Genomic DNA, 12,308 nt, shown 5'->3' with positions numbered 1-12,308 from the left:
CTGGTAAGGAATTCCATTTTTTGGAAGTGCGACAAAGAAAGGAGTTGCCAAATTTCTTTGTTCGCGATGGAATTGATGTCACAGTTAGGCGGTGACATCGAGAACCAGCTCGCGTGGACTTAAGAAGGAAGAGGGAAGCAGGAATTAGAGAGAATAATTCCTCAGAGCACTCGCCGTGATACAGTCGATAGAAAGCGCTCAGTGCTGCTATCTCACGACGCAATTGTAAAGGTTCAAGGGTGTTTGTGACCTTTACGTCGCCAATAATGCGTACGGCACGTCGCTGCAACCGGTCCAAGGCCTCAAGTAGGTACTTAGCGGAGCCATCCCAAAGGTGCGAGCAATATTCCACGCAAGACCGTACCTGTGTTCTATATTATATACTCTATATGCAATATTCTACCGCAAAACAGCAGTAGTTGGTATTTTTGTGTTCCGGTTTAAAGGGTGAGTGAGCCAGTATAATTACAGGGACAAGGGATATAACATCTTAGTTCCCAAGGTTGGTGGCGCATATATAAAGAAAAAATTATGTTAAAGTTCATAAAACGTAATCTCTCGTCAAATGAGGTAAGTAATTCACACGTTCACTCAAACGAATTAAGTCGATCAAAATATAATTTTTCAACTTTATGTGAAACACTGTATTAAACAAATCAATAAAACATAAATGTAAAGTAATTTGCTTATTTATTCAATCAAAATTCAAATACCTATATTAAATATAGAATCATTACACTTACTTATTGATTATTATCAGATAAAAAACTACCACAGAAAATACCATGACCTGAAAAGAACCGGCGAAACTATACGGGGTTTTTTGTCAGTTCTTGTAATCGTTTACAAATTTTCAGCACAAAGAATTAGCCCGAACGCGATCTTTTTATTTCCAAGAAGTGCTATCATCCATAAACTCACTAATTATATAATAACCTTTTACACTCTAAGCATTATATTATTATTATTTTTTATTTTTAACAACAGACTTAGTAACTCAACAGATTACTTGAAAAACTTAATGAAATTTCAGAAGAATGTCAAAAAAATTAATACAGTAGTGGTATTTGTACAAGCCATCAGAAAATTATAATGTCTCTGTATCTGTTCCGATATCGATCCGATCACTCATGGGATCAAAATACAAGATATAATCGAACGCGCACAGTCAACCGTTTGCTAATTTTTTTGTATAGAATTGATTAAATTGAAACGTAGCGAAAATTTGAAAAAAAGGAAAAAGTACATTCGCAAGCCTAAATATTTCAATTTTAACATTTAAAGTTAGTTTGAGTTAAAGTTAGATGCATGTTAGTGTACTTTTCGTATTCGCATTAATGCGACACCGGTCGAGAACGGACCGAATTATAAAACGTATAAGTGTGTGCCTTTTAGTTTGTACCATTGTATATACTTAGCAAGTAAAACAATGAAACGCGTTATCTAGTTTTTATATGTATTTATAGTATAACTATAAAAATTAACAAACATATAAATTGTTTTTATTATACCACCACAGTAGACAATCTAGTTTATTTCACAACAAACTATAATACCATAAACCATACTAGGCTAACAGTATTGTTTGTGGTGTGGTCTATTACGTGGCAGCATTATGATCATAAGCTTGGAATTGAAATGGGTGAAATAAAAATACTTTTGGTTAAAATTGAATTTGAATTATTTATTGTCAAGCCATTTTGAGTACAATATTCGTAAAGTACTTTACAGCGGTATAAAATACTTTTATCTGAGGTCTTACAATCATTTTATGTTTAGTAAAATTGAACACACAAAATATTATAAAAACGAAGCTTTTATTTGAATCTAAAAACATTTTAATATATTTTTTAACTAAAACAATAGTCACTAAAAGTTTGGATCTAGCGTTTTTGCAATGGCAAGATAATAATGACCTAATCTTAATTTAAAAAAAAAACTTATAACAATGTACATTAAATGCCTTATAAAATAAAAACATCTTACTATACAAATACTATTCTTAAAATGTTTAACTTTATGAGTAAATAGAATAATCTAACAAAATACCAAAAAGTTCATTGACCTTTAGATTCTACATGTATAAAAAACATCTAGAATAAATCTGTAGATAATAGATACAGTTGACTAGACTCTATAACAGATGAATACCTCCAGGAATCTTAGAACTGTTATTACTTACAATAGCAAATTATATTCAAGAAACAGTTGACCTTATTTACTAATAAATATTTAACTACAAAGATAAATTCACTATGTAAATATAACAAGATAACATGATAAATAGAATTCCGATTACAGAATAGAAGTAAAAACATCATGGCTATAACAGACTCTAAAATGATAATTAAACTTTACTGCTATATACATTTCTCGTGACGTCATACTGACGTGATGACATCATTGAATTTAAATTGATTAAAACATTATCTTTATTTGAGCTGTCAACGGTTAAATCTTTTACAACGTTCTATTATACTTATTATAATTATTTTATTATATTTATAAGTTTCTACTAATAAGGAGAGAGATTTTAATTGCGTAATATATATTTCTTCTCCACATAATTCTTAGGTCAGTTCTAATAAGGAACGCTTTGTAGAGCGTCAAAAACCAAATTGAATCAAAGAATTCTTACTATACAATTCTTAAGAACTTATGAAAAACTCATTTACCACTTTGAGTTGTCGTTAACTACTAGTAAATTTAAGTACATACCGCCAAAGCTTGGAGCACAGCTTGGATACGTTTTTAACTACCTGGCCAATCCAATGTAAGTAAATTACTTGGATTTGGCGATAAGTAACTAAATATAGTAGTTTACAACGTTTATTTAGATTTAGACGACTCTAAACTTAAGGGAACTGATCCAAACTTTATGTAGATAAGAAATGTTATTCGCGCAGATTTTGTGCGCATATACAGCGGCCGAGGCGCGAAAGTAGAGTCCGCATAACAATAACAGATATAAATTAAATATTATTTTGACTTATCATTTTTTATTCGATATAATATTCGATGTTTTCATTTCAATACACTAGATATATTTAATTTACTTTTGAAAACATTTCATATTAAAAGATTATTTATTGAAGTCCTTAATGAATTTTGATATTTCGTTTTCCATTCAAAAGTTTAATATAATAGTAATGTATGAATAAAACGTTTATTTTTAACTTTAAATAATAATATTATGATTTTGCTTATCTTTAAAAAAGTTGTATAAGAGATGATATTTAATATATAAAATGAAAAATAATATAAAAAAAACTTAAAAATAAGAACTTCTAAAGATATACTGTTTAAAAATTGAGGCATTATTGACTTTTAACATTAAACATGCAACATTTCTCTTATTCTATACAAAATAAGATCCATACTCGTGTGGCATCACACCCCGTCTAGGATAAAAGGTGTGAGTTAATGAGTAGTTTAATAAGTTCCTTATATTAGATGTGTAAATGTCTGCAAATCTAAACAAACGCCTTGAAAAGTATGTTGGATTATGATATGTTCGGAACACACTACCAAACTGAGGATTAAATACTGCCTTCGTTGAATTGCTGAAAAAAAAAGAAAACTTTTAAAATCATATGTCCGATCCTCCTAATTATAATTTTTAGCCATTATTTTTCTATTGCTTATTTCTTTTAATTATATTCAATTTATGTAGAAAAATAAGAATTAATATACATTTAAAAATGTACAAAACAAACATATAGTATTTATACTAAATATTATATCTCTAGAGATTAAATAATATTGCACTATTTGTTTTTTTTATAGTGAAATACCTTAACTTTTCCGCTCCGATGTTGCAGTAAATGATTTTGCTATAAATGATGAATGTAATTTTAGACATTAACATTCAGTGTATAAAACTGCTCCACACCATCAATGCCATATGTCCTACTTCAAATGTTATAAATGCAAACGTCTCATAAATTATTATTTAATATCACTTATTAATATTATATACCCCTTTAATTAATATTTTATTATTTTACAGATATCTCATAGGTATAAAAAGAGTATCTTTATTTCGTAAATCATTTATTTAAGTCCCTTTTTCTCATGTTTTGAATAAGATATAGTTGATTTACATACCGCAGATAGTCTCGTTCGGCCATCCATTCACCAATCACTGCTAAAGCCTCTGGTTCCTTGTAATCCTGGTAGTCCTCGATAAGCTGTGTTAGCATTTGTAGCCAGTTAGCATTCTCTTTAAACGTCTGTGTGTTCAGAGTATTAATCTCGTGCTGAAACAATTATATATTGTATTATTTAACTTTTGGACTAATCTCATCTAAAAATTAGTAACAAATATTGTTATATAGTTTAAAATTATATATGTACTTTATTTACAAACTTAGAAAAAAATTAAATGAATTTCATAGATACTGTATATATAAAATCAAAATGAATCATCAAAATCAATTTTTTTTTATTCAAATAGACTTTTACAAGTACTTATGAATCGTCAAGCGCCACCACCGAATATAAAATGCATTATATTCATTCCACCTTGTTACACTGTAACCTTTTATAAATTAACTTTTATCATAAATGATTTTTAATCGATATATGCTATTTTAATGGGCGAATAAAACACGTATTTAATAATTTGCCATAAGTTCGACTGACCGTGAGCTCATTGATGATAGCCCCAGTCCGCCAGCCGTGCTCCAGAGTCACGTCTGCGAGGTCGCTGTAAGGATGATCTCCGAAGTACAGAACCTGGTGTCCGCTCCAACCTGTTAGATCTTGCAACTGTTTCACCGTACCCTGTTGGAATTATTATTGAAATATACTAAATTTTAACTTTGAGTATTAAATCAACTGGATACAATATTATAGAGCTTATTACCTTTACGACCATCTCGCAATATGGATTATCGGCGAATGTGAATAAAATATATGCAATCGCTAAACGTAACCTACCACTCGTACCCTACTCTGGTATATCCTAAACCGCCACCTTGGTACCAGATAGGTTTTGCTAGACATCGCCAAGCTTATTTATACTCAAAGAATAATAAATATACATTGGAGTATTTATTCGGTAAACATGAAAATACATTTGAAAAAAAAAAAAGTTTAGTCTTAAGCAAAACTATTAAAAAAATTACTCTACAGCTTAATTGAAACAAAAGTGTTTAACGGGAAAAAAGCTCATCATTATTTTTTAAGTTTCTGCCCGCGTGTGAGGGGAAAGGATGTGTTGGGTACCCTATGTCCTTTTCTGTATAACTGACAGCGTGTATGCATTTCACGACAATCGTTTAAGACGTGAAAACGTAACAAACAAATCGAATCACTTTCATGTTGGTAATAGTAAGTAAGTATTAGATTGTTAGAAAAATTACCTCATAATAAATAATGCCCTTTTCTAAGGACGTTACTTTCTCCCATATATGCGTGTTGGCATTTTTATCAAATACACGTATTGGACGTGAGACCTCCGTGAAGAACTTTGGTTTGTTCGCATTTACTATCACCACATCGAAGAACTCTCGCCAGTCTGGACCGACTAGCATTTCCATGCCTGCATTACTGTGGAAACAATAATAATTCATTATTAATAACTCAATCCAATCTCATTATTTTATAATAAAATATTAGAATTATAATAATTTGGTGGTGATAGGACTTTGACCACCCATAATAAAGTTCAAATACTTCAATATTTATTTAAGAAATTTTAATTTTAATTAAAGTTGAAAACAAAGAAAGTCAACTCATTTGCGTAGCATTTATTTACACGTCATTTGCACGTGACATAGCTTTTTGGTACTAAATTTAAACATAACTATTTAAAGAAATATCTAAGTTAATTACTACATTCAAATCATGTTTTACTACAGTTATTAAAATAATTAAAATTTTTAACACATTAAAGCAGTCAAAATAAAAAAAATAGAATTTACTTTTTTTTTGTAACTGAGTCCATCCAGTACATTGTAGTAGTAGTAGTATTACAGTAGCATTATAAATATGTTATAATTTTTGAACTATTGAATATTTAAGAAAATAAATTACAATTTACTAAAACACCCGAATAATTACTACTACGTTTATTTTATAGCTGCTGCCTATAAGTATACTCACACAAAATGAAATGGACTGTTTGTGACTAAAAACAACTTTTTATCACATTCCTGTAATAATTGGAAGTACTTTCTCAAATCACAGTTGGGTCTTATGTATTCCTCCACGTTTTTAGCGACAATCTTATGCATTATGGGATGACAGCTCTGAACTGAGTTCTGTAAATATAACAATTTATTACAAAAATAACAAAACAAAATATCTTTAGTTTATAATACTAAACTTGGTAATAAATTATGTCCATTTAATTAAACTTCATGTATTATTACAACCACAATAAATTTCTAGTCTTGTTTATGCCTAAATACTCTATTTATGGATTAATTCTTGTAAAGGTAACCCGCTTAGATCTTATTCATATATACTTACTGCTTCTATTAACTAATTAGACATATTCCAAACATTTTATACATTAATCAAAAATTATTTTAGATCAGTTAAGTTTTGTAAAATTCACCAACAAAAATTATTTTTTAATGTAATTACTAAAGATAATTAATAAAAATATGTGTTTTCGGAAATATTTTAATTATTATTATAATTATTTTCTATGTGCAAGCTCGTCTGAAAAGATGCCACCCACTCATTAGTTATTTTAAACTTTGTACTGCTATTTGGCGACAAAATTAGTGCCAGGCGCATTGACGGCGTAAGAATTTTTTTTTAGTGTCAACGTATGTGGGCAAATTTAACCACATCCTTGTCTATTATTGGTAGCCGTAACATATAAAGGTCCAAATCAAGCTCATAAAAATTCAGTGCCACTTCCTAAATTTTGAATCCACAATTTTAAAGTTCTACATCTTCTATCTACTGTTCCATCATAACTCACTATAATACATGTATTGTATATGTTATCCTATTAACTTTGTACGCAAATTTCTTCATTGGCATTTTTAAATTGTAATTTACACCTAAAGCATTAATTAGGTAATTACAAAAAGACTACATTGAGAAATATTGACGCTTAAATAATCAACTAACTAAAAAAGAATATCCTATAATCATTTTCTATTAATATAAAATTTATAGTGCACATTTTTCTGTTATCAATGCTAGTAAAAGCTTATAAAAATAAAGACTTTCACTTAGTTTGTAAAAGTTCATTTTTTACTTACCTTAACATCCAAGAACAATATTTCAGGATGATAATCTATTTGATTTCTTATAAAATATTCCGCAACATTACACATTAAGCCCATCTCTGGCACTGAAAATAAATCTGCTAAGTGTACCATTTTTGATCGGTTTGCCTGTAAAACATAAAAAATACATTAATTTAGTTATAAAAATATTTTAATAAAAAAGCAACATGAAACAACCTTATCTTAAAAAAAAAAACTTTTCGAGTAATTATAATGGAGGGATATCAAAAATTTCATTGTAAATTATTTTTTTAAAAATGATTTATAAATCAAGTCAACTCAATCTGAATATTTTATTCATAAAATTTCTTTCATTTTTCTATTTTACATTGATATAATAGGAATATAAAAATAGATTATAAATCTTTATATAATATTATATTACAAATATTTTTGAGTCACATTTCTCATAATTATCTTACATTCTTTGGTTACTTGTTATTATATTTTAACCTGTATGTTTATCATCACTTAATTTGCAAAGGCATTTAAAAAGAAGATAAATATTTTCAAAAACTGTCATCTTTTATGGCATAGTAAATTAGAGCTAGACTGGTTCAAGAAAAGCCAAAATATTTGAAAAAAAAAAGAAATATTCAAATATATACTTCTCCACGATTAACCTATTCAAATTTGTGAATGAATTTGTGACATCATTATATATGTATCTGCATTACACAAGAGTATTGTTTGTACTCTACATCAATAAATTGTCATGTGTTGTGCATTATTTGCTAACGCTAGCTAGCACACAACCTTGTAGGAACCAAATGACAATTGCTAGGGGAACATACAAATGAATGATTGCTTACAAGTGCCTCGTTTATTTTATTCACGATATACATAACTATTTTATGGAAATTTATTAGGTTTAGACATAATTTATTTTAAAATATGCACATCTTTAGTACAAATTAAAATAATATATTATAATATTCAGTATATTATATTATATGTTTATTTTAATATGACATTTTATTTCCTCTAACATATTATTATAAAACATGAAATAATGACAATACTTAACTATTTTATTAATTATTTCTTCCTTTTTTCTCTTAAAAGTATTAAAAATAAAACAGTAAATAAATTTGGAATTGTTTGAGGTTTATGTAAATATATTGATTGTTAACAAGAAAAAATGTACAAGGCCAGCATTAAAATCTATCAGACCGGATGTATTTTTTTTATTTTGTATTAATTCAGTTGTGCCAAATTAGTTTTTGCCGCATACTGCAAAACAATTGCTCACACACTCACATCTCTGTTCATACTTCTCATAACAAAAATTATATATAAATCTTTATATATGAAGTGCTATTCATTGGTAAATATATAACTCAAGAACAGTTGGACCGATTTGTCTTTTTTTAATTTAATTTATAATCCAAAGAAAAAAATCTACCAATAAATTCCTATTGTTTCCTAATGTTGGGTTAGTTTACAAGCCTGGTGATACAAACTTTGAACAACTTCTTAAAGACTATGACAGCCAACTACAACGACGAAGAAGATCGATAGTATTTGGTGATTTTAATATCAACCTATTGGAGAATAACAAACGAATAACTGAATATAAACAAATAATACAAGAATCAGGACATAGCTGCTGAACAAAATTAATAGATCACATTGCACAAGAGACTCTAGTAGAAAAACATCAATTACAGACCACGTAAGTACAAATTTAATCTTGGATTGAATTAAAATTGGATCTTAGTTAACAAATTATGTAGTAATAAAATAAGTCAAGATTGTGCTCCCTCTAACTACTATTATTTAGTAGAATCAAAAATAATTTCTGATACAAACAATATTTGTAACGTTTTTAACAAACATTTCGCAACAATAGGTTCCCTCTTAGCAAAAAGAATACCAACATAATACCCCAACATCCTACACCTGATTAATACAATTAATGAAAACCATGAACTTCCAACATTCAAACCGTGTAGTTCCGGTGAGATTGAAAGACTGATAGGGGATCTTGATTCGAATGCAAGTAGTGGTATAGATAAGATTAACACAAAAGTATTAAAATGTTTATGTAATTTAATATCAAAATGTCTGGCACACTGTCTTAACAAGCTTAAGTCTGAAGGAATATTCCCAGACTCATTAAAGATCGCAAAATAACACCCAAACACAAATCTAGATCTTTAACAGACCCAGAAAACTATCGTTCAATATCTGTGCTACCCGTTCTCTCAAAAATTTTAGAAAAGTCACACCCGCTTAATAACGTATTTGGACTCTTTTGATTTCATCTCTGAACGACAATACGGTTTTAGAGCTAGAAGTAACACCACTGCTGCAACTGTAAATCTAGTAAAAATAAGACAGAACCTAGATAAAAAGAACATAGCTCTGGGCGTATTTATCGACTTAAAAAAAAGCCTTTGACACCGTAAGTCATAAACTCTTACTACATAAACTTCAAAACATAGGTATCACAGATGCTGTACTTGAAATGTTAAAATCGTACCTAACAAACAGATTGCAGATCGTCGAAATTGGTGACATACAAAGTAGTGCTTTGCCTTTGCCTGTGGAGTCCCACAGGGCTCAATTTTGGGACCACTTCTATTTTTAATTTATGTAAACAATATTGTAACTTTGAAACTAAATAGTCATCTGATTTTGTACGCAGATGACACCTGTTTATTTTATTTCGGTAGTAACATAAATGACATAGTTTCTCAAGCTCAACATGATCTAGACGTTTTGCATAAATGGTTCAATCAAAATACAAGTTTTGAAAGCATTAATATTTAAGAGATTATCTCTTAAATATTAATGCTTCCAAAACTTGTTACATTGTATTTAAAACTAAAAATAAAATGATTCCACCTGTGAAAAAGCAGAAAACCTGTGAAAAATATTTAGGTTTACGAATAGATAATTACGTAACTTTTAAATATCAAGTAGACTACATAAATAAAAAACTTTCTTCTTTAATTGGGTCATTAACAAATATTTCAAAATGCATACCTAAAATAATAAAGTCTAACATCTACAATTCTCTAGTAAAATCGCATTTATTGTATTTAGTAGAAATTGGGGATAATACCGGAAAAACAAAACTGCAAGAACTACAAAGAAAACAAAATAAAATAATCAAAATACTTTTTCGATATCCACCCTTGACATCAACAACTACACTTTACAAGGAAACAAACATTATAAACCTACGACAATTTTATGGATATAATTCTTGTATTCTTATTAGAAAAATTATTAATAAATTGATACATTCAGATTTGACGTTCATAAAACAAAGCAGTAAACGTAGCACTCGTAGATCAAGTTTATTAGTTCTCCCAAAAATTAGAACCAAATTTGCAAAAAAAAATATTACTTTCGATGGAGCACAACTTTATAACAAATTACCATCTTATATAAAAAATGTAAACACAGTTAACGGGTTTAAGTCAACTCTCAAAATATATTTTAGAGAATACCCACTTTTATACCGATTAAAATATATACAATGATTTAATTATATTCCGTTAACTAAGTACCTACATATAAAGCGAATATTTTTATTGTTACATTTATCATGCTGTTCTCATGTAAGTGAATCTGTCTTTTTGAGAATAAATTCTTTAAACCTTCAACCTTAAAAATAGTATATTGTCTCTGTCAATAAATTGCAACGCATACCCCTTCATATAACTACTTGCACCCCTAGGGGTATGCATACCACTAAATGGGAAACACTGCATTATTGAATACAATTCTTTTTGTTATAAGCAATGTAATGACTTACCTTATGCATTCTTGTATCTCCCTCCACATATGCTATTGGTATTATTCTATTTCTATATATTTTAAGAACTTCCTCTGAAGACACAGGTGTTAGGCCTCTATAGACTGCACCAAATTGAATTTGGAGAAATGAATCCAATTTTAACAGCAAACCTTTTTCAATATCATAGTGTAGACCTCTTACGGCAAAATCAGGCTTGTATTCCAATTTTGAAATTTCTGAAGGATACTGAAAATATTTAAGTATGTAAAAAAACCACTTATATAGTATTTATGAGGGTATGTATAAAAGGAAAAGCAACTAAGAAGAAATAAATATTGTGTAAAGATAAAATTTACTCTTACCTTATATTTATCTAATAGAATATCTCTCCCGAGATTATATAGCAAATGTTCTAAACTTGGTTTATAATGCGCTAAAGTGTAATCATAATCGAAACCATACACTTTGACTTCCGAAAGATCCAACTCATTACAGGCAAACACTCCTTGAGGATTAACATCTTGAGGTAATTTTTTAGCTAAAACCCATAGAGAGCTGTATATTTTTGTATTTATTATCAACAACTACTTATTTATGATACTTATACTTACATCTACATTTTAATTTTGTACGACAATAAGCTTCTTTTAAAAGTTCACGTGTCGAAAAATTACTGATCTGTAGCAGAGAATTATTCGCAACATTTTTGTGTGATAAACTAAGATTCAATTTTAAAATCCTGCTGAGCAAAGTATTGCACATACTCATTTTTGTAAAATTTAAAATAATTACTATTATTAATTATGTGAAGCTAAAATAACACATTAAATACACCATTTTATTAACACAACATTAGAACTAAAATAAAACGAGCGGTTAACATTGCATAATTCGTAGATTTTTTATAAAAATCATTCCTATTATACACGTGCATTTACACAGCACAATTTCAAGTTACTGGGCGACGGGCGTTAGAAGTAACGTTACTGACGTTCCTGTTTTGACATTGACATTTGAGACAAATAAATACGAATTGCTAATCGATATTTCATTTCGATTTCTTTTTGAAGTTCTGTCATTAGGTCGAAAAAAGGCATATACATAAGTACAAGTGAACCGAGAAATTTTTGGATATGTTGCAGAGGGGCTCAGAAAAGCTTAGATTCAAATTGTCGAGTAAGATTTTCCATGAGCTTTCGTCGCAATCTTGAAAAATAAAAAGAGTTATGTTAAAATTTCATCGATAACTCGGCTTTTCGTCTCGGTACGAAAATTGTGCTCATATACTTTTTAGTTGATTTTTT

General features: G+C 28.8%; 1 protein-coding gene across 1 annotated transcript; it reads right to left on the bottom strand.

The window, feature by feature from the left end:
* Nucleotides 1-1,725: 1,725 nt before the first annotated feature.
* On the bottom strand, nt 1,726-11,954 carry LOC126774127 (5'-nucleotidase domain-containing protein 3). Its single transcript, XM_050495503.1, has 9 exons — nt 11,616-11,954; nt 11,367-11,542; nt 11,023-11,250; nt 7,227-7,361; nt 6,109-6,266; nt 5,367-5,553; nt 4,645-4,785; nt 4,108-4,259; nt 1,726-3,563 (listed from the first exon to the last, which is right to left on the bottom strand). The coding sequence occupies exons 1-9, from the start codon at nt 11,770-11,772 to the stop codon at nt 3,359-3,361; spliced, it is 1,539 nt and encodes a 512-aa protein (XP_050351460.1). The 5' UTR covers nt 11,773-11,954; the 3' UTR covers nt 1,726-3,358.
* Between the last annotated feature and the right edge of the window lie 354 nt (nt 11,955-12,308).

Source organism: Nymphalis io, chromosome 1, assembly GCF_905147045.1.
Source record: "Nymphalis io chromosome 1, ilAglIoxx1.1, whole genome shotgun sequence".
NCBI classification, from domain to species: domain Eukaryota; kingdom Metazoa; phylum Arthropoda; class Insecta; order Lepidoptera; family Nymphalidae; genus Nymphalis; species Nymphalis io.
The sequence above is the reverse complement of the archived record's forward strand: the minus strand, read 5'-3'. Positions and strand labels throughout refer to the sequence as shown.

Excerpts from the sequence above, each read along its gene's own strand:
- LOC126774127 (XM_050495503.1), bottom strand. The coding sequence starts at position 11,772 with ATGAGTATGTGCAATACTTTGCTCAGCAGGATTTTAAAATTGAATCTT. Across the intron at positions 4,260-4,644 it reads CTATCATCAATGAGCTCACG|CACGAGATTAATACTCTGAA; the intron begins GTCAGTCGAACT and ends TAATTGTTTCAG. Across the intron at positions 3,564-4,107 it reads GCCGAACGAGACTATCTGCG|CAATTCAACGAAGGCAGTAT; the intron begins GTATGTAAATCA and ends TTTTTTTTTCAG.